General features: G+C 41.7%; 1 protein-coding gene and 1 long non-coding RNA gene across 3 annotated transcripts in view; one reads left to right on the forward strand and one right to left on the reverse strand.

Annotated features, from left to right (window-relative positions):
* The first annotated feature begins 4,101 nt into the window (after positions 1–4,101).
* The window catches only part of LOC306817795 (ankyrin repeat and BTB/POZ domain-containing protein 3-A), a 156,101-nt gene continuing 136,848 nt past the window's right edge, over positions 4,102–23,354 (forward strand). For both annotated transcript variants that reach the window (XM_079334989.1, XM_079334990.1), the window contains exon 1: positions 4,102–6,322. In XM_079334989.1, the coding sequence (XP_079191115.1) occupies positions 5,458–6,322 (865 nt within the window). In that variant the 5' untranslated portion in view covers positions 4,102–5,457. The remainder of the gene's footprint in view (positions 6,323–23,354) is intronic.
* Positions 11,025–12,783, reverse strand: LOC306817806. The gene is made up of 2 exons (XR_013778076.1): positions 11,388–12,783; positions 11,025–11,311 (listed from the first exon to the last, which is right to left on the reverse strand). It is a non-coding gene; the product is annotated as an uncharacterized lncRNA (long non-coding RNA).

A 23,354-nucleotide genomic window follows, 5' to 3' on the forward strand; every position in this document is an offset into this window, starting at 1 on the left:
GCGTGCTTTTCCTTGACCTAAAAGAGACTAGAGACAGCTAACCCACCTGTGTTCATTCAGATAACGACCTCCAGGCTCAAATTGTGACCTCTCATGGCATACTAAACAAACCTTGGGATGTTTTTTTTATTATTATTTATGATAAAGTTATGTCAATATTTAGAACTACGTGAGAATCTTGGTTGAACTCTATTATTGTATTTTCCCCAATATAACAAGTAAAATAATTAACATTTTAACTGTCAATTATTGTGTAAACACAAACTTCAGACCTACAAACACCTTTTAAAAAACAAAAACATTCTCTATCCGCCTACAAATCCCAGATAGCTTTTTGTTTACGACAAAAGAACCCGGATGAGCACATGAAGTCAGGCATGAGCGTTGGGCTTCACCTCACGCGCCAACCTGCGTGCTTGTGTGGGTGTGTTTGCAATCGTAGTACTGTTGTAGTACAGTGGCTGACGCACTTGATATTAGAAATGATTTGATAGCAGCTGTGTAGTTGGGAGTGTACTAAAACTCCGACTGTGTACCCATAGTGGCCTACTTCGATACAACAGATAGGTTACTGTGTGTTTACAGGGTTAGACTATGAGAAATGGACAAGTATAGCATGGATTAGAGCTTAATTTAAGTTTTTTTCTGCTTGTTTTCAGCACAGTTATAAAGTTGTTAAATTCTCTTTATCAAAGTAAAATATTATACACTGATATATTTTATACACTTGAATTGTCTATGTTGCAGCGTATCCAATACTTATCTGAACTTATTTGACTACGGTACAACTAAATGTTATACCACAATGCGTACTTGCCCTATTCATTTGCATTTCCTCTAATTCCTGTCTCATGCAATTATTTGTCTTACGGCATTCACTTTTATTAACCTTAGGTTTTGCTCGTTGTACAAATACAGAGTACAATAGACTGTTATGTCGTATAATAATCAAACCAGCATGAGTTTTATTTGACCAACTTATCTATTATTTATGATCAAAGTTGCATGCGTGTGTATCTTTACCATATGATCATAAAATGAAAAGACTAGCAGCTAGGTTAACTAATATGACACTATGCGGCCTAACTTTATCACTACTGGAGGTTATTTAAGCTCTAAATAAAAAATGCGTCACACTATTCTCTTACATAAAATGGTTTTGTTATTATGCAAGAGATCAGCTGCAGCCTGGCTCTGTAGAAAGTAGTTACGTCTTTTGGCCACTAAGAGGCAATATAACACCGTGCCTAAATGACCAACTCTTTAACAACAACGCCATAAAATTCATCCACACATCACAATACGCTGTTGTATTTGATGCTTTTGTCTCTCACACTTACAGCAATTCCAAAGGCTCATGTGTTATTGGAATAAACACATTATCATTTATAGTGTTGTTTTGTACAGAATGAAAGCAGAAAATTACTCATCTAATATCTGTCAAAGTTTAGAAGAACCACATTATTTTGTTTGAATAGTGTTAAAAAAAGTACAAATATAAATGTGAATCAGATTAAAGGGCTTTGCAGCATAGATACTTCATTACACAATCGGACGTAAAACAATATCAACTTTTTGAGTATTGTACATATTAGTCTTTAATTAGCTGTTTATGTTTTTAGCTAATTGTTATTTAATGTTTACATGTTATAGAAAGATCACAGTCTGCCGAAGTTAAATTCCTTGTGTGTTAAACGTACCCGATAAATAAAGCTGATTCTGATTTAAAAACACCTGATTAAGACGATTGCCAAATAAATACGTGACTCCACAGAATGACTAAGAAAACATGTTTACATGGCACAAACACACTGCTGGCAAAGAACAAAAACAATCCATCTTGCCGGAAAAAAAATCATGATCATTTTTGCTGTTACCAGGCAACCAACGCATAATACGTGAGGACAAGCTTAGGAGGACCACAGAGCATGTAGAGAAGCAGCTGACAGCTGCCCACCTCCACCCGCTCTCACCTTAGTTAGTCAGCAAGATGTGCTGCAATGCAGACTGCTGGAGATAAACTCGGTTACTGTCACAGAGCGGAGGATGGGACGTGCTAACTGTTTTATCTGCTGACATAGAAATAAGTCTTGGCACAAATAGAAACGGATTATAACGATTTTTATCTTGAGAAGCTCCATAATGATGACACACACAATTTAGTTAACAAATAGCTTCTTAAACTTGTCCTCCATATGCAAAAAGAAAAAAAAAAGTCTTTTCTAATCCAACATTTCAAACTGAGTCCATTCTCCTCTGAGTTTAGGCTCAGGGTGGCAACGTCAGATGCTGTTGGCTGTCATAACTCTGAGTTTCAGTCTTACAGACGTACAAATTGAAGATATTTGACACATTCTTGAACATTTTCTGGATTGATTAGTATCTAAGGGACATGTACACGAAAAATGTGTAGTGAAATGCAGCCACACATCAAGTTAAAATAGCTTATTTGATAACAAATTTTCTGGTGGTCCAACAGCTTATGTTAGCATGCATATTAGCATACCTGTTAATATGATTGTTAATAATAAAAGTTTATTGCAGACACAGGTCCATATCAAACACATACATAATACATAGTATAAAAGGAGATACAAAATACATGTTAGCAATCTGAAAGTGGTTAATAGGTGAGACATTAAGCTTTAGCGAACCCAATGTGTTTTTGTTTTTTGGACTTTTTTTCTACCTGTGTTAGAGAGAAAGGGGAGTGGATAGAGTTGGAAATCAGAGACAGAGAGAGAGAGAGAGAGAGAGAGAGAGAGAGAGCGGGGAATCACGTGTAGGTCGGATTCGAACCCGGGCCGCCAGCTTTGAGTACAACAACCTCCGTACTTGGGAGCACGTGCCCTTACCACAGTATATGCTACCTGTAACCCCAGCTCACCCAATGTTTGTGTTCCACACAAAATGGTGAATGTGATCATGAGTCAGTGGATTATAAAATATTTTGTTTTACTTTGAACTAATGTTTCCAGATTTTTCATCTTTTCAGTGTCTAAACAAATAAAGAAGTGAATTGATGGCATATACCGTAAATAGTTGCTCTACATTTATACGGCTTACATCCCATAATACAAAAGCACAACATTATAATAGTTTTCAACCTCTCTCTAAGCGAACGACAGAGGACTGGCCGTTGTTTAAATTTGGTGAATGGCACACAAAGGCCCGCTGTGTTCCCATGTCTCTGTATACTGTACGTCACACTGGGCGGTAATGCTATTGTTAGCATTTGTCAGCCAAACAATGACAGAGAGATCGTGGCATTATTTGTTTTATTTATTTGCCGTCAGTAACTCAACAGCAGTGGGTGTCGCATCATGTCTCAACAAATTCCGCTGTAGTAAGTTTTCAGTGTTGGCATGCCGACTGCAGTGTCATGCTAAGAAAATATGAAAGGGCCTCTGGCATGGCAGGCGGTGTGTGGACAGATGGTCGGTCCACCTCCGACGTACAAGGAGGAGCCCGAACAGAATGGATGAGTCACGATTTCACCAACTGTTCCTCTCAGCACGTCCTCAGAATTCAGCTCGCTCACTCTTTGTTTTCATAACCTGACAGAAAAAGGCTTTATTGTGCAGGACAGAAAAGAGATCATACAACATGATGCTGGAGCGATGCTAAACTCTGAAGTCTTATCACAGGAGGGTGGATGTATCTCAGATAACTTGGGCTCTGTAGATTGAACAGTTAACATTTAATAAGGATCTGAAAGTAATGCTTCTCAGTTGAGCTACCTTTGTTTCAAACTCACTTATTATGAAGGATCATCATAGTGTTGGACAGCAAGGCCAGAGAAGAACAGCTTTTCAACACAAGACCCTGGACCATGTCGCCTGTTTTAATTATTAGGTGTTGTTAAAAAAAAAAAAAAAATCATATAAAAGGGACATAACACTGTTTTGATTTTTGTATTGAATCGAGGTTTTTCTTTTATCTTGTAAATAAATTGCGAATAAACATGTTTATTTGCAATTTTGAGTGTTAAAGCCCAGTTTTCCCAAATGAACTACAAATGTATATGAAACCTAAATGAGCTGTGACCCCTTAAAAGCAATCTGACAAACCCACAAAGTACTGCTTTAAGTCTGACAGTATGCTCTTTTATTCTCATGTGATACATTTGAATTCATAACCTGGTTGTTCAGGTCACTGCTCCACATTTTTCCCACACAACCAGGAGCACGTTGACATTTCTACCATCTGTTTCCTCTGCGGGAATCCACCTCTCATCCTGGCACTGCAGAGATCACTTCACTGCAGCTACAAGACTGTGAATAACAGATTGGTTGGCACAGCAGCCTCTGCGTATGTGTGTCTCTTATTCTGCAGTTATGTTTCACCGGCTCCAGGTAGCTTCTGGAAGAAGGTAGCAGGCAGGTTGTCTGTGTCAGTCACAGCTGATGGGATTGCTGATTGGTTTGTGTCAGCCCGCGGGGCTCCAGACTCCACCTCCCGGCATGTATGGAAAGCCCAAAGTGCAAATATTCAAACCTACTTTAATGGGTTTCCCCTGAAATATGTTGTACACTGTTTATCCCTCAATAACACACAGTGTTCTTAAACAGTACAGTACAATAATTATGTTTATGCCATACACATCTGACGCACTATAAAACACATCCTAAAGCTTAATGAATACATGTTTTGGTGCAGTATTTATTATGAACATACAATTTGAGATCGCTAATTTCAGCAGACGGGCTTTAAGTTCTGTCTTTTTTTAATCATATTCCTTCATATGATGCATGTAAAGCTGAATATTCCCTACATACTAGTTTGGTTAGTGTAACAAAAGACATTTTAGTTTAGAGGCTCAAATTATTCAGTCGAAATTGACCTTTTGGCTGAGCATGAAACAGCACACTACTAGCCAATCAAACCGTAGTACTGGGGGACCCAGTCCATTATAAGCTCATTTTAAAGGATATAAACATGTTTTAAGAAAAGATTTTTAAATGAGATATGAACAGTGATCATCAAAGGCAATCTACTTGGCTTTTTATTACTTATCAATCAAACAGTGTCATTACATTGACACAGTTAAAAACATCAAGTAAATAAAGTGCATAATTCAGGATTAAATTTACTGATTTGCTTGTAACAGTAGATGCAAGATCCAAAAATAGCAGTTTTCCAGCACGACCAAGCAGCAGAAGAGGTGAATTGTGGCTCATTTGGCTTTCCGTACATCTGCGCTCGTTGCAGTGAGCGCGGAGGTTTCGTGCGCTCTCAGGTTACGCGTCTGAAGTTGTGGAGAAGAGGATACAGAAGACATCCAGACACTTAAAGGAGGAGGAAACTAAAGGCTCACTTCTTTTATTTGCTTCCTTTTTTTAACGCTGGGAATTACAATTAAGCCATCGGAAAGCAGGCTGATGAAAACGCAAGGAAAACGAGTTTGTAGCATTTAACTGGGAAACCCAAGCATACCCAACAGTATGCGGTGCAGTTATGGCAGGCAAGGGTAAGACAGTCGTAAGGACGCTGGAGGATTTAACGCTTGATTCTGGTTATGGTGGAGCCGCGGACTCGGTCAGGTCGTCCAGCGTGTCGCTGTGCTGCTCTGACACGCATCAGTCCGTATCGGCTGGGGGCAACTGCTGGCATCTGACGGAATCCATGCACAGCAGACAGAACAGCGTGGACACAGTGAACACCGTCCTGGCGGAGGACACGGAGATACTGGAGTGCTCGGGTCAGTGCGCCAAGCTGCCCGAGCTGGAGGACGTGCCATGGAGCCTCGGCGAGGTGGAGGGCGCACTGAGGAAAGACGAGGAGCTCATGGTGGGCGACCCGCCACCGGAGGTCTTGGCGCGGCTGTCCGCTCTCATCAGCCGCGCGCTGGTGAGGGTAGCCCGGGAGGCGCAGCGGCTCTCTCTGCGCTACGCAAAGTGCACCAAGCACGAGATCCAGAGCGCCATCAAGGTGGTTCTCTCATGGACCATCTCCGTGAACTGCATCACGGCGGCTCTGAGCGCCCTGTCCCTCTACAACATGAGCACCGGGGACAAGTTCAGCCGAGGCAAGTCGGAGCGCTGCGGGCTGGTGTTCTCCGTGGGGAAGTTCTTCAGGTGGATGGTGGATAGTCGGGTGGCCCTGAGGATCCACGAACACGCGGCCATATACCTGACCGCGTGCATGGAGAGTCTGTTCAGAGAGGTGTTCAGCCGCGTCCTGCGCAGCGCGCTGGTGGAGAGGGACAACGGGGTCCCCAAGTTTACGCCGGAGTCACTGGAGCAAGCCATCAGCAACGACTCGGAGATCTGGGGGCTGCTGCAGCCCTACCAGCACCTCATCTGCGGCAAGAATTCAAGTGGTAAGAAAAGTCCAAAAGAGAAAAACCAGTGTGATCTCTTATGTCACCTTGGTGGTGCATTTCTGAGAGCTTGGCTGAGTTTTCCTGATTCCCCCATCCGCTGTTTAACCCAGTATGAGAGCTTAGATCAGTGCCAGGTTTCCCCCATAACGATCCACTGAATTCACATGGATGTCCACCTGTTCCAAGAAATATTAGAGACATGTGGCTGCATCTCTTATCAGACTCCACGAGAGAGAATGAACTCAAGTCACCCGGATTTCATTCCAAAACACAATCTCACACATGCACCATAGTTTAATTTGTGTTATTTTCTCTTCAAGACAACATGATTTTAAAACGCTGTATTTGATCAGAGGACACATTTTACAGTGCAAACTTTGATCATTTGCATATTCGGATGAGTAACATGAGCATAGACTGTGTAATTATGCTGCTTATCCAGCTCGCTCCCAAACAAAAAAGACCTGACAGTTTGTTGAATATTTATCACCCTCACTTAGACCTCAAAGCCCACCTGTGAAACATGTACTGTCTCTGTTATCAAAGCCCCACAGCAACTAAAGTCAGAATAGGTGTTTATGGTTGGAAAGAGATCAAAAAGCCTCCACTTTCTCCATCTCTGCAGCTATTATGTTCTCAGACATCCATTAGAGGCCCCTAATGTTAATGTAAACGGTTGTTTCTGACTGTGGAGGAGGAGGAGTGTGGTTTTGTGAGTCGTGATTGCTGCAGCAGCAGGATTTGTGTTTATATTGTGTGCTGCCCTTGTTGCTAATGCTATTACTGTCTCACTCCAGAAGGTGTAAGCTGTCAGTGTGGGCCGGCCCTCTCAGCCGGAGCCCTGAATGAGTTGGCTGAAACTATAAAGCAGAAGGGATTTGAAATGTTATTCTTCATCCCGGAGCCAAATGTGCCACGCAATATTGACCCCGTGACAAATCATGTTGCGTTGTTTGTTTTTGTTTTTTTTTTGCTGCGTGCTAATTGTTGCAGCGTGATTGTTTTTCTTTCAGCACTCGTGAGAAAACTTAGCAGGAGAGGAATTTCGTTGCCTCCATGTTTTGTGGACGAGCCACTCCTCCATAATAGCAGCAGAAAAAGATTGTTCCAGAAGCAGAATGGATTTCAAATCGCTCTCATAGGTTGCCTGGTGGTGTTGTGTGATTGAAAATTCAATATCATGGATGCAGGTTCTTTTTTCTTCTTGTTTTTTTCACACAAATCCAATCTTTTGCCTCTTCATGTACACCCGATTCACCAACACCACTCAATACCTGATCATGTTTAAAATGAACTACAAAGGTATTAGATTGACATTTGAACAATTTTAATGCTATAGTACAAAATATTTATTGACAAGTGACATAGTGTCAATAGTGGGGAATGACATGCTGGTAAGGAATCACAGGTTGGATTTGAACCCGGGCCGTACATCCGGCGCGTGCACATCAACCGCTTGGCCACCAGTGACGCAATGTATGAACATTTTGCTGCTTTTCCTCGTCTTATTTCTGTTCTTGTCTTGTATGTGAAATTGCCTCCATGACAGTAATGTTAGTGTCATTGATGCATGTTTTTCCTCACACATTTCTAAGACCCAAAACCCTTTTACTCTCCGTCCATTATGACCCGTACAGTGATCGACACGTGCAGCCCCAAAGACAGAAGTAACATGGAGGATTGATAAGGGTGGAAACGTCAGCGTTGATTGATGCATCCGTCTGTGATTTTGTCGATTCGTCATCGTTACCTTTCGGCTTGATACGTCAAAGACGCTGATCACAGTTTTCACAGTTTAGTTTAACATAACGTAATCTTCACTTGTGTAAAAAACTGTGAAAAGCACCAAATTCTGAGTGTTTAAAAATCTGGGAGCAGATCACTCTTCCCCTTTAGATCCCTGAAACAGTTAATAGATGATCAAAAAATCCATGCACTTATCGATTGAGCTCTTAAATGGATGAGCCAGGTTTCCTTTTCTCCCCCTCTCCCCGCCCCTCGTTCATCTCCTTCCACCTCATTGGTTCTCATTGATATTTGGTCAGGGCGAAGACGCGGCGCTCGAATGCTTTGTCTGGAAATTGCCGTTGAGCTGAGAAGCAGGTATTTCTCTGTCGACGGGCCGCAGAGCCGAGCATGCCTCCCTCCTCCACTCCTACCCGAGGAGTGCATCATCCCTCTCGTGGTGCAGAGGAGGCTCCACTCTGCTCTCACACACACACACACACACACACACACACACACACACACACAATGGTGTCATTTTGTCCCCAGTTATAGGGAGGCCAAAGTGCCACCATTTTTACTTCAGCAAACATTTTACGAGCTGATTTGTCTTGTCTTTTTTTTTTGTTGTGGTTTTAGAATAACTCGTTAACGTGTCTTAAATTTGTTGAGCTGTCAGACCTGGGGCGAAATAATGAACCATCCTTAATCACACATTAATCAAACGTTGACTCATGTGTCTGCTATTTCTTCCTTTCTCTGTGTGTGTGTGTGTGTGTGTGTGTGCTTCTGAGTTGAGCCAGCAGAGCCCTTCTGGTGAGAAACATTGCCTCCCTGTTAAAGATTTCACCTGGGGAACCGAAGCCGTGCAGCACATAATGACTAAATCCGCGTTGCTCTCCGCTCCCTCGGACCATACGTGCCTCTGTGCTCTGACTAACGAGCGCGGCTACATGGAGGCTCGTCTCAAGCTTCTTTTTGTTCTCGTTACTATTCAACCTGTACAATCTGGAGCTTTAACATTTACAGCAGAGAAGGAGCAGGGGACGGAAAAGTCAGCGCACGAAACGTCCTTCGTGTCTTTTTTTAAAATCTGGGTAAGAGCAGCGTACAAAACAACGGACGAGTTTCAGCACAAGGCCTTGATGAGGAAGGAGCTGACTCAATGTGTGCATGCTTGGTGATAACCTTACTCATACTGAGTCTGAAACTATAACACCTTAGCTGTGGTTGACTGTCTGCAGGGGGAGGGACAGGCAGTTGAACATATCCCGCTGTTTGTTGAAACCTTTGAGACTTTTTGTTCTTCCTTTTGATGAGAGGGGAAATGTGCGATGTCTCCCGAGGACGCATCGGACCTCAGACCGACTCAGCTGAAGTACAAACAGGAGATGGTGGCAGGACTTTCTCATGTCAGAGGCAAACAAATCTGCCACGACGCGAAAAGTGTGCAGCACTTCAGCCCAAGAAAAAGTATCATTTGCTCTTTTACCTGAGTATTGCATCGCATCATATCGCATATCAGACAGTATTGCATCGTACCATACCGTTATTTATTAGTCCCTTGTTCTATCGTAGCCTATTCTTTTGTATTGTATCATCGAGCTGGGTCCCCCCCCCCCCAAGTACCAAGTACACTGAGCCAAAAATATAATTTAAAGGCAGAGCAAAAACTGTCTTTAACTTCTAACTTCTGATTCTCAACACAGGATTCACTGTCTTTTACTCTCCCTTCCCAGTCCTGCAAAATCTTCAAATGTCAAGTGACCTCAGAAGCATTTTTAAATTTGGGATCCCGCATGACTTGATTGTATCTGATTATATCCGTTATTTGCCGTGACCTTCCCCCAAGGAGCCAGTCCAACCTCTGCAGGAAAGACGACACAACATAATGAAATTGCATAGCCTGCTATAGTCGGTCTATTAAATTATCAGTGGGGTGTCTGTTCTCCCTCCGTCTTCCTGTGCTGTCTTTCACACCATATTTTATTGTGTTTACTGCTAGAGGGTGGGCTCAGAGAGTTTGCATATTTATCTTCCGCTGTGGGTTTTTAATAAGCCCATCTCATAACGGCGTGATTCTGGCAAAGGCTTTTGTTGTCCATTCTGTTATTATTTTCCGCCTGTCCTCCCCCTCCTTGGGGTGGACTCGCAGATGAGCAGACAGATTGCTGACTCTCTGTCGGAGAAGCGAGCAATCGGGCAGGCAAGATGGTGGTGATGGATCTTTATGTTGTGGTAACTTCGTAAGACCAAAGTGCTGCAGCCATCGCCCTCTACCAATCTTCATTTCGACTGGCTTTTAAGCAATGATAATGATATATATGCTTTTTTTCTCTTAAAACTAAGACATGCTTTATGAGCTGCATCCATTTCTAGATCCATTTCTCATTTTTAGAGGCGGGTGAGATTATTGACTTTTATTTGCAGGGGATCCAAAAGCATCAATAACTTGAGCTCTGGGCAAGTGGGACCTGCCCAAAAATGATGTGGTTTTTATTACTTCCATGTCATTGGAGCGTGGATCCCCTTTCCTTTTCCAGAAAGTAGGTGAAAGCACTGGGTCAGAGATGAGATAACGAGAGGAGTGAGAGAGCGCTGAATGCCTAATGTTGTGAGGGAGGAAGCGAAAGCAGGCTGGAGTGTCAGCTAGAGGAGGAGGAGGAGGAGGTGGTGAGGGAGCACTGGCGCAGGTCCCTGCGAGATATAATTATGCAGCCCTCTTTAATTAACACTCGTGCTTATCTGGTAGTCATTAAGATTAGGAATTAGCAACGGGAAACACCAGGGAGCCGGAGAGAACAAAGATGATAATTCCTCTCATTCATTTCTAACACCCGGTGTGCCGGTCTGCATCGGTACGTTCAAACTGATCGGTTTGTGTGGCCGTGAAAAAACCGTCTGCCAGACATTTCTTCACAATGGTCTTCACTCAACTGAGAAACTTTTACAAACCTGTCCTTCATGTAGGCACTTCTTCTTTTTTTTTTTTAACTTTGGAATAAATGCCTTCATGGCTTAACAAGAAAACCACGAGAAAAGCCGCTTATTGATTCCTTCAGGATTTGATTCCTTTCAATAAAGTCAGCAATTGCCATTTTAGCTGACGTACGTTTCTCCGTTCATCTCAATATGAAGGGCTGGATTGATTTAATAGTTCTGATCTGACTGAGACTGGATGTCTTCAGTCAACGGACAGACGTCTGTTGTGATGTCGTGTGTGCTTACCTTCATACGAATCCTCGAACTAATGATTTTAAACTGTTTTATTTAAGTTCCACTTTGTGTTGAGAGACGATGGAGCACGCTGTATTTTCATGGAGTTTAAAAAAAGTACAGTGACATAATGCATTTCAAGTGCGTTCAGCTCCTCCTTTAACTCCCTCTTTTGTCATGTTTCAAACTCGTGTTCATGCCTGTGTTGAATGACCCGACGTGTAATTCATTCCATCTGCAGACTTTGATCCGTGTTTTGGGCGTGACGTCTGTCCAACAGGTGGTTGTTTTGGTGTTGCAGTGAGCCATGCTGATGACTTCACTCGGCTCTCGCAACTTGGCGGGTGAGGCGGGAATCAAAGGAAACAATGCCGCAATGTCAAAATGACCTAATTGTCACAATCCCAAGTTAATAAAAAAAAAAAATCCAACGGTGAGATTTGATGACACATCCTGAAAGTCTTCGGGATGAGACACACGGCGCTCCTTTTGATGTCGACACAATTTTTTGTGACAGCCGCTGTCAGAATATACTGTGTTGTTTCTTGTTATCTGTCTGCAAGTACACAACCTTAGTCAACACTTGTGTCCTTGAGGGACTTCTGAAACAACGTCAGATGTGATGCTACTTTTGCTTTTATCTCAACTTTGTACAATAACGAGAACGTTGTCTGTTCCTGTAAAAAGAAAAAGGAGTTTTTTTCCCGTTAAAAAAAAAAACAAAAAACAAAAGTCATAGAAACGCCAGAGGACGATGTCAACACACTCGCAAGACACATTTTAGGTTCAGCTCACACGAATTACAAAAGCTCACATTTTTTGAACTTATCCCAGATGGTGTCCACTCATGCAGAAACGTTTGGTTTCACTTCTGATTTTAAGTTCACACAGGTCATTTGTTAAATGTGTTTTTCCCTTCCAGTGTTCAATGAACTGGATGAATCGGTGTTAAACTTGTTACCGACGTTGGAATCGTTTGTTTGGTTCCTTTCTTTAAAGGGTCATTTCACCCATGAATACAAAAAAAACCTGAATGTTTGCACCTTCTCCTGTTGCATTGTGTGAAACATTCTGATGCGACTGTTTGATAACAGAAAATTAATGTTCAAATAACTTTTTTTCGAGCTTAACCATGTCATACATGACCATACCTTTATATGCCCTAACCATGAGCTTTTAATACTAATACTACAACAAATGGACATTGTGAGGATTTTTCCTTAAGAACAGGTGCACAAGACCTTTAAATATTACATTTTCAAATGCTTTATTATAATGGCTTCAAAACCTCATAATTACTCCCAACGAGGAGGCTGCAGAAGCCCAGAGATGTGAAACTGTAGACCTTGAAAATAAAACCAAAAGTATCTCCATCTAAATGCCAGACAGCCAAAAAAAAAAAAAGTTGAAGTGAAAACAGAATCAAGAAAGCCGTTTTAGATCCAGGGGAAATTTTTGGCCATTACAATTCCTCCAACACAACATACAAGCAAATAAGGAGTGGACACTATATGCTAAAGTGTGTTGTATTTAATTGTGCATATAATTGACAATGTATAACAAAGTAGTAAGGACAATTAGGAACAAGCAGTATGGAGAAAATATGAATATGTACAGATATAAGTATAAAACAGCTGTGTGAAATCAAAAGTTGGACGTTTCCTGTGTTTGTTGCTAAATCACGTCGTCTGCAAAGCTGCAAGCTTTTAATCCCACAGTCTGCATTTGTGGTCAAACCTACACTGTATCATGTCAGCTACACTGAATGCTCTCACTGCTGTGCATCTTCTGCACTGGGCCTGTGGTTCTTCTTTGAACTCTATGACCTTCTTCTGATCACACATTAGGCCCAGCTTTATTTATTTCAATCTTGTATTTCCTGTAATTCTTTAGCTTTACTTGAGCAGGACCTGAAATTCTTTTAAATCAGCTGCTCATATTCCTGTGAAGACACAACTCTGACTAAAGGTATTGATTGGTTTTGAAGCTTTGATGCTGTTGCATGAGTCGAGCTGTTGTGTGGTTGTGAAATGTTTGACTTACTGTAACACTGATGTCATCCATGGACGAGGAATGAGGATGTTGAAAAGAAATTACATCCTCTTACAGACACTTTATTTTAGTCATAGATTGTCTTTCGGGGACTTTTTTGGTGATTGCCTTCTGGACCGTGTGACCAACACAAAAGAAACGATGCGATTTGTTGGATGATGTTGAAGAAGAATCTTTTTCAAGCACAGAAAAAAAAAGGGAATAGAATAATACATTAGCAAATTACATTCCCCTTTGGCCTTTATTAACATATTGTGTCAGAAAGTAAAATTTAAATTGACAACTGGCTGATTGCCCTGTTGGTGTTCATTAAATTGATTGTTACACATCTGTAGTGTGGGATGCAATCATATCAATTCAACAAAATTTCAATTCGAGTCTGGCCACTCATTACTAGCCAGCTCTTGTGCTTTTGAATTATGCAGCAGGCTAGATGACTTACATTGTTCTAGCACCATGTGAGTTTGTTTTTTAAAAGCAGCATGCATCAATCAGAACTCACCCACTTGCTTATTATCCTCTCCCTCCTATTATTTCACACACTTACTACGCACTCCTGGGGCTCAAATTGTTGCAGTGAAGAGGAATACATTTAAAAGAAACTAACTACAGCTAATGTGTTTGGTTCCGACTTCTCTGTGTCGACTTTGTGTGAAATAGTTGACACCCGGCTCTCGACTGACTAAACTTCAAGAATGAATGACGGATGCTTATCTCTCCGCCGACGCCTTTTTTTTCCCAGACTATTTCTCGGCCTTTCCCTCCTCAAGTTGAACAGTTTCATCCTGTGTTAAACTTATGAAAAAGATGGAAGAAATAGAACTCAAGTGTGGCTACTGTCCATATTTTGTCCATCATTTCTTCAAGCTGCTTCTGGGTGTGTTTGGAGAGACGGCGTCTGGGCTGCTGGCCTCTGGGTGTTTGATTCCCATGGCAGTGATTGATTGACATGTGAAAGCTCTTGTTGCTGGGAGACAAGCTTACAATTTAGAAACTGCATAGCCTCATATAGCCTTCAACATTTGATTTATGATGTTTCCTTATTTGGCTAACCTGCTGAATATCCACGGCGTGCTAATATTGGCCCTGAGCTCCACCTGCCATCACTTTGACTTGTGTTATTTTAAGACAGCCTTTGTAGTTGGTAGCTTCCACAGACCCTTGTGTTAACCCCCGGGCTAATGTATGGTTAGCGCTTAGCAATTTAAGCTTATCCTCGTTCCTTGTTCAGAGCTCATGAGTTATTAATTTCTGTAAGGACTTAAAGACAATTTTAACCAACTTCTTAAAACGTTTATCTTGAAATATTTACCAACCCTGCCTTTAGCAAACTTTTACCCTTCATGGGAACCCATTGTGCCCTTGATTTATTTAGCTAGCCTCGTGTGCTTACTAGTTAGCCTAGCTTGCTAATATTGGCCTAATTTTTACTTGACATTCATTTCATTCATGTATTCTATGCAGAGACTTTCTGAGTCAAAGGTAACTCCATCGTATCCCAATTGGGTTGTCTAACAAAATAGAAAGCAGAAGGCTGGCTAGCTAACAGCTAATGGTAGCAAATAATCAAACTGTAGAAACTGTTTGTGCCAAATTCAGCTTTTTGGTCCTTCAATTTCAGCAGCTTGAATTCATTTTGACTTGTACCTTTAAGTCTCGGTCCAGGTATTGCAATGATTTTCATTTTAAAAGTATGTGGTTGGAAAAAAAGTGTCCATCTCTTTCCGATCTGCCCTGGTTGGGGCAGTCCCTGGCCTTTCAGAAATCTGACATTTCTTCCCTCCAGTAGACCTGGTTTCCTGTATATTTCATGAGAACCTCTCACAGAAACAGGAAGTCTTTCATGTCTCTCGCCTTTACCCCGTGCACAAACTCTTTCATGTTTTCTACGTGTGATGGCTCTGAGGTGCTTTAGTTGACCTCAGCTTGTTTGTAGCTTCGGGTCGACGCCTTCCTCTTGTGCTGCAATGCTGGCGGGTCACATTTTTACTCAATATGTACTCTGATATCCAGCTAATGTCTCCCAGCAGCCTCGATAAGCACAGATTACTGCACACTATGACATGATTACTTGGCTTCCACAAGTTGGTCCAATGTGTTTGAGCAGAAGTGATTAAAGGCTTTGCTAAAATCAACAAGAAATGTTTTTTATTCACAGTTCTTCTGATGCCCGTCCATATTCAGACGTTATCCAATCCAGGGAAGGACCTCTATTTTCCTGTCATGTGTTTTCATTTGAACTCTCTTACATCAACTTGTGAGAGAAAACCAATCCAAATGAAGGCCAATAATTTTGTTTCTGTTACTCAGCTGTAATTTTAGTGTGGAGGAGCTGCATTGAGTTGCTTTGAAAGGATCAAAGACAGATTAAGAGCTGAATGTTGGCATTTCTACCAGTTGGATCATCGAATAAAAAAACCCCCATCTCACATAAGATGTCAGCTGGACTCAGAAGATGGCGCATCATCTCAGGCTTACACATAATTTGTCAGCCTGTGTTGAGCTCTGTAATGGACGCGTAATACTTGTGAATTTTGTACCAAAAAGGGACTCTAAATGCTGCATTATTCACTGCGAATAATAACTCCCTGCACCTTAAATATATACAGGTTCTTGTTCTTATTGCAGGCACGTCCACAGGTCATCACAGACTGGAGAGGAGCAGGGAGACTATCAGGAGAAAACTGCGTCTGTGGTCAGTAAAGTGGACACGGATAAATAGAGCCATGTCCTCATGTTCACTGAGCTGCGGGGTTTCATTGTGTCGTGTGTCACATCCCCAGAAGTCAAGCGACCTCCTCCGCATGCCGTTACAGCATTTAATTAATGATGAGTGAGTGCTGGATCAGTTTCTGGCTGTTCCCAGGTGGTGATGGGAAATTAGGCTCCTTGCTCTGGGGAGAACCATCTGGTGCCCCTACGACACAAATAGGCTAATGATAGGGACACTGAGCATTCTGGGTAATGGAGTTTAGGTGCTGTACCAGTATTTGGATTTTGACTTTTTATCACAAAGCTTCGGCTGTACTTCCTTTTTCAGCTCAGAGCCAAACTAAAATCTTATATCACCTAAAAGTTGAAACAATTACAGCCAATCATGTCACCATATTTTTTTTCTGGGAGGTTCCTGGTTTGAGTTGTTTTGAGGCAGAAAGAGACCTCTTTATTGATATGGCATCCAAAAAACAAAACAATGAACAATGAATAATTTCTTAAAAACCAGTTTCTAGCGTCTGCTCAGCTTGCAGCCCCCTCTAACACAGATGGAATTAATATGTCACAAGACACTGCCTGATTTAGTGCTTTTACCCATTAAAATAAAAGCCTCTCAAGGTCCTCTTGATTTGGCGAGGAGAAGCCCTATATGGTCAGTTCAGCTATCGCTAAAAATCATGTTGAGACAAACACTTAAGGCTCTATTTGCGACTGGAGAGTTTATAACCAGCGATTATTCTGCTCCTGCTTTGGTGCCTGTACAATGATTCAGCTAAATAAAAGTCTCTATCAGACTGGGAAAAAAATGCAGGCAGACTCAGGGTCTTCTCGACCGATGATGAGAACAGTTGAATTTAAAGGCGGCAGCTCTCGGGAATACCCTTTGTGATTCAAACCCACACTTCTCCTAAAAATTGCTCTCGAACACATCCTCCCTCCCCTTGTTCTCCTTTTTTTTTTTTGTACTTACTACTCTACTTAATCCCGACTTGACAGGAGCAAACGCCAACTCACACAGGGACTGCAATTGTTTTAAAGCCCACGGTTACATAAGCTGTTTCTCAATGACCGCCCATTGACAAACAGTGGCAACAGTGACACAGTCTCACATACAGTATTACTGACATCTCTGAGTCGCTATATACTTCACCCGTCTAAGGACGTAGCAATTTAGTGTTCTGCTTTTGTGTAGGCAGTGACACTCCCTCCCACTGACATGAGGCATTTCATAACAGCTAAAAAAAGAGCCACCACAAGTAGTTCTGCTCAATGCAATCATTGCATGATGAATCCCCCCGACCCCAAAAAAATCTGATCCTATCAAATAATGCCATCCTATCTTATCCCCTTCATGAGAAAGATACGTCTCCAAACGAAGCACGATTACTGTAAGAAAATGACTAATCCTCAAGCAAAATATAAACAGGAATCTTAAAGGTATGCAGCTAAATAAGGTGTTAATGTGTGGGAGGTTTGGTTCGAAGTACCATGTTTCTCTGTTCACCGGAAAGTGACATTCGTGGGTGAATTGGGGGGGGGGAGAGATTGCAAACTGCTAAAAATAACTGTTCCTTTTACGACTATATGTGATTATTTATTGGAAGTGGCTCCACAAAATACCTGGCTTCATCAACTGCTGTCACACATTGACGTTTACATTTTTTTTTTCCAGCAGAAAAACAAAACTGTTACCAGTTTTTGAAAAGGTCTTCTGACCCTCTAATGCTCGACATATCCTGCTGAACAATTTGAATAGGTTGGTCGAGGCGAAACGTTGGTAATGCTGCTGTTTGTGTTCTGGTTATTAAGAACACATTACATTATTACATAGATCTCTGTGGGGTGTAAGGGGGGGGGGGGGGGGCTGCCAGTCGAGCTGCTAGTAGAGCTGCTAGTCGAGCTGCTAGTACTCGTAAATACAGTTACAAGTTGTGGTTAGAAAATCTCACCTGATGCAGCAAATCATAGACATGCAGTCACATGACGAGAGAACGGGCTGCAAACTGAGCTGCTCAGCGTCGTTTACTTTCAGGAAGTTTTTTTATTTTTTTTTAATTACTATTCTTTGGTAATTAAAAAAATAAATAACAATCTGGGGATAACATTGTTCAGAACAAGCACAAGGAGTACGAAGACCAAATTCAGCAGCTTGACCTCAGGAGTCGTTGGGCTGTTTGACACTTTCCTGTGCAGTTTCAAGGAGGCTGCAAGCTGAGCTGCCAATTCTCCTTCTAATAGTCTAATGTTCAGTAAAGAGAAAGCAGGATTTGAAACCACAAGTAGGTAGTAGAGGGGAAATAAATGCAGTCGCAGGAACTCTGAGGAGAAAACTTAAACAGATCGGTGGAGCATCGCAGGACCGATCCGTTATAAAGTTTAGCTCGGGTTTTTTCTTTCTGAAGCTGCAACTGCTAACCATGCAGATTCTTTTACTCTGTAGAACCGAGAAGCTTTGTATTTATCTGCCAAATTCAATTCTATTGACAAATACTGACCTTGGTGCAGCCCTGGTTTTACTAATAGAGTCCTAATGTTGTGTGTTTTGTAGTGGAAGGAACAAGTATCAGGGAGAGCGAGTGTTAAAAAAAAAATCAATTCACAGCACAGCAGGCTTCTGTGAGACAAAATGCAAACAAAAAAAAAAGAGCCACTCTACTCCCACAGAGAGATCGAAAAACCTGCTCCAAGGACTCAAATAGAGAAACTGAATCTTTGATTAGATCAAATATTAATTTATGATACGAATATTTTCCCACTCATCCATCAGTGTGCTGCCAATCCTGCTTCCTCTCCTGACACGGCATCTCGTTTGAAATCGTCGTCTTCGCTTTACTACGATACTAAATAATACGAATGACCCTCCTTGTTGTTTCTCTTGTGTGTTGGTTTTTACTCCACTACTCCACATGTCTGGTTGAACCTGCTTTGCGTCATCCTGCAGTCCTTTTGGCCGACGCGACAGACGTGTAGAGGCACAGCGCGTTGTAGACAGGTTGCATCACAGCCTCTGTTTATCTAAATCCTGCTCCATTGCCAGAAACCAGCTTACAAGAGGGCGTGCAAATCAGCACACAAACAGGTGTTTGGACACATATTGGCGCTCGAACACGTTGAAGTTACAGCACCTGTGGGAATGTTTGAGGATATGCGTTAACCTGACAGACATGAATATTTTCGCTCCATTCTGAACCTTTAAATAAAACTTTAAAACTCCTAATTTGAATGCAAAATTTTGGATCCTAAAAACATTGCATCTACTCCAAAAGCCTTTAAAGCAGCCGAACACTCGCATAGCTTTTTTATTTTCAGGACTGATTCACATAATGCCGCTTCCAGCCTCTCATTCCAAAGGTGCATTCACACCTCTCCGTTAAAGGAAGAATGTGCAACTTTTTCATCTAGTAGATGTCGCCCTTCAGCGTCAGCGTGAAACCAGAGCAAACTTGAAGGTCGATCTTGCTTTAAGTCGGATGAAACCTGACCGTCACGCCTGTGTTCAGTATCATCAACTGAAAGGGAAAGTGGAAATGGAATTCAACCTGCTTAAGATAAATCTCTATCTCGGGTTTCTGCTTCCTGTGAAATCAGACGCCAACCACACTCTCATTAAACCTGAAATCATCTAAATCCTTCCTGATGATCTTTTCTTGAAACACCCAGGACAGGAAAAGTCCTTACAACTTTTCCAGTGAACCAGATATATGAATAGTGAGGACATCCAGAGGGCCTGCACATTCATACAGACATTTTGATGAGACCTGGAGTTCAGTTGAAGGTTGACGTAGTGGAGCTGAAAACATCACCATCTCTATTTAGAATTAGTGATGATGAAGCTATAAATAGACCTGCAATAATAAGAGCATTTTTAATATGTCGGTCAAGATAATACGTGGTTAACCTTCGATCTTTGCTGTCCAATAAAGACGACGCTAAGGTACCCAGGAGACGACTTTCTTCAAGAAATAAATTCATGAATATTACACCTATTTTTACACACACTGTGTGAAAGTTAAAGCTAAGAAGCTTTGTTTTTTTCATCTGCTCGATCATTATGAGATGCATTATTTGGGTTCAAAAAAATATTCCATATGAGTGTGTATTGTTAAAACTTGCAGATACTGGTATGTCCGTGATAGGCCTGTATCAGCCTTAAAAAAAAATCGATCTTTTGATAAATTGGTCAGACTCGAGAATTGTTATGTTTGGGGAAAAATGCTTCAGAATTCTTTCAAGCGTATTTTTGCTGCTCTGAAAAAGTCCTGATGTCTTAAAACTCTTGTGACTAACTGTGTAGACGGGATGCACCCTGATCTTTAAAAAAAAAAGGAAACTGTGTCGATGTCAAAATGAAGACTCAGACAGGTGGTATATAGTTTTAAATCCTGACCGTGTTGTGACACTGACAGAAGTTCTCACAGATCAAAGTGCAGGAGAACAATGCTGCATTGTCACTCACCTGCTGCTGCACCCAGGTGTGACAAAGAGAGCTTATGTAACTGTGTTTTTGTTGGATGTATTTTCACAAAGCAGTCTTTTTACACATTCTGATTTCATAACATGTTAATGTAACCTCACAAAAACACTCACTTGATGCGTTTAAGAGCTTCGATCTCGGCGCCCTGCCATTATCGAGTGCCGAGTTTGAGGTATTCAGGCGTATCATGCGACTCCAAGTTTATCCAGCCAAGAACTCATCCACCTATGCTAATGCACACCTACACACGGCAGCAGCATGATATACTTCCCAGCTTCCGCCCATAATCCTCCGGCTTCCCGGCTGCTGATTTTTTTTTCCCACACTCCCCTAAAAGACAAGCACTCAATCTTATCTGGACCCGCAATCAATCACCGCGTCCCAGAGGCCGCCTGGTACCGTCATCAGAATACAGTTTGTATTTTTTTGGCTTGTTTTCGCCTGTGAATGCATCATCGGGGGGGTGGCAGCATCCATCTCCCTGACCTGCATTTTGCTCGTTAAAAGCTCCGTTTAAATGTGTGTGAGTCAGACTGAGGCAACACGAGTTTGCATAAAATGTAGATGCATAATATCAGGGATGTTTTTTGTTTTTCTGTCATTTTGAATAAACACAGATAATAATCACAGAATATACTTGAAAAGCTGCTTTCTTCCTCATTATGTCTGGCCTGGAAACGGAAAAACATGGTCATCCAATAATTAGATTTAAAACGGATCACCTACAATATGTCGAATTTTAATGTTTATATTGAAAGTGCAGCACTGATAGAAGTCCACAGTATGTTTATATTAAAATAACTAAATTAATAGAAAACGGACTAAACCTCTGACTTTACCTCAAATATTTCCAACATTTATCAAAGCCAGAGAAATACGATTTTAGAGTTGTAACAGGACGTGTCGAAACGACCGCCACGAGAGACAGAATATTTATCGTTGCCGTGGAAACACTGGATGTTACGTCAAAGGCTGATATACGCAGGGAAGCGGGAGCTGTATGTTCTGTTTTGATTAAAGCGCCATGAAAATAAATGTTTGTCGTCGAACACTTTCTCTTCCTCAGGTCTGTTGTGTCCGTTCGTCTTCACTACGTCATCACAGAGTTCAGGGAGAAGGGGAGGAGTAGTAGAGAGAACTCCCATGATTCCCCGCCAGCCTCGATGCCATCTTTTGTTTTTGTAGAGCGCCCCCTGGTGGTGGAATCTACTCACTGACACACTTAATATGCAGTAGGGATTTTTAAAATATGATAGATGTTCGGTTTATCAGCTGGGTAAAAAAGAACATTTGATTGATTTGATTTGAAATTTTGAACAAAATATTGATGAACTTTTTGATGAATTTTGCACAGTGAAGGTCTTTTTAAATATACAAGTGAGTGAAAACTGAGTCAGGAAGGTTCAGAAGTGCAGCTGTAAAATATGCAGGGTGTTTTTTTTTTCCTTTAGATAAAGCAGAAAAGTCTGAGAATAAACTGAAAAAGAAGATCTCTACTTTCTACTTATTGACGACCGTCGAAAAAGAAAAGTGAAGTTTTTGAGAAATTTAAATTCGCCTCCATAAGCTCTTCAGTCATGATCTTAAATCGAAACATTGGGGCTCAATGTTTTATGATTTGATGCATTAGCATAACCGTGCTGCAGGTCGTGGAGGATTAAAGACCCTTTGTTCTTGCTCCAAACATCTGTTAACATCTCCGTCACTGTTTCTCCGTCCATTTCTCTAAAACGCTCACGTAAAACCATTAATTGATTTCTTTCGGGGCCAGAGAAACAAGCTGTAAACACAACACTGACATATAGTGCCTCATAAAGCTGAGATGGGAAACACTTCTCTGTTTAAACAGCCAGCTTTAGCACGGACGAGCATTAGTATTCATTTGGAGTCGTGTTTCTGTTCGTCTGATGAATGTAATGTTCGCTCTCTTTTTCGCTCTCTTTGTGATCTTTGTAAACTCCTGAGGGAGACGTGTGGCTCTGCTAAACGCTCCATTATAATGAGATGGGAGCTAACTCTGTCTGTTAGCTGTTCGGTGTTTGACAAAGTAGACGCCTTCTGCTGCATACGAGATTCATTAGAGGGGTTAGAGTCAAATAGAAACAGTAGATTTAAAGGTTTGGATAAGAAAAGAACAGCAGAGTCTGCTCGCTGGTCACAAAATAGCACCTTTTCAAATCTGACCCAAAATTGAAACTTGACTGGAAGGCGTGTGGGAAACTGCGGCCTCGTGTTCTGTTGCTCTTTTGGTTCTTTTTTTTATTTTATTTTATTTTATTTTTAGCTCTTTCGGTTCTTTTTAGGGCTTTTAAAAGTGAAAAATCAAACGTTGTGTCGGGCATCACTGAGCCAGCTGTGGTGCCAACGCCAGCGAACCCTAACCTACAAAGAGAGCATCTTTTCAAATGAATGTCGACTGCACATGGATGCACTATAGAAGAGTGAGAACAGAACTCGGGAGTCCGCCATTGTTGTAGTCAAACATCTACTGTGTGGACTACGCAACAAAAGATAGCCGTTTTTGGTTGCCGTGGTTGTCGTGTAAGCTGGGCTGAGAGATCACGACCCCTCTGGATGTTTTACAGTGAGAAGTCGACAGCTGTCCTTTCTTCGTCTCTTCCCTTAACGCTCTCTGTCTCTCTGCTGGAAGTAGATGGCTGTGAAATTGACCAGGAAACATCAATCAGTCAGTCATTTCCAAGGCTCCTCTTCCCCTCTGCACCCCCCTCTGGTCTTGTACCGGAAGAATTCTCTTCTCCGCTGCGTGAACGTCTGCCTCCTCTTGGGGAAAGACCGAGGCTGATAGTGTTTTTACATCCGTGTTGGTATATCATTTAGAAACCTCAT

Source organism: Symphodus melops (assembly GCF_947650265.1).
Source record: "Symphodus melops genome assembly, chromosome: 22".
NCBI lineage: Eukaryota > Metazoa > Chordata > Actinopteri > Labriformes > Labridae > Symphodus > Symphodus melops.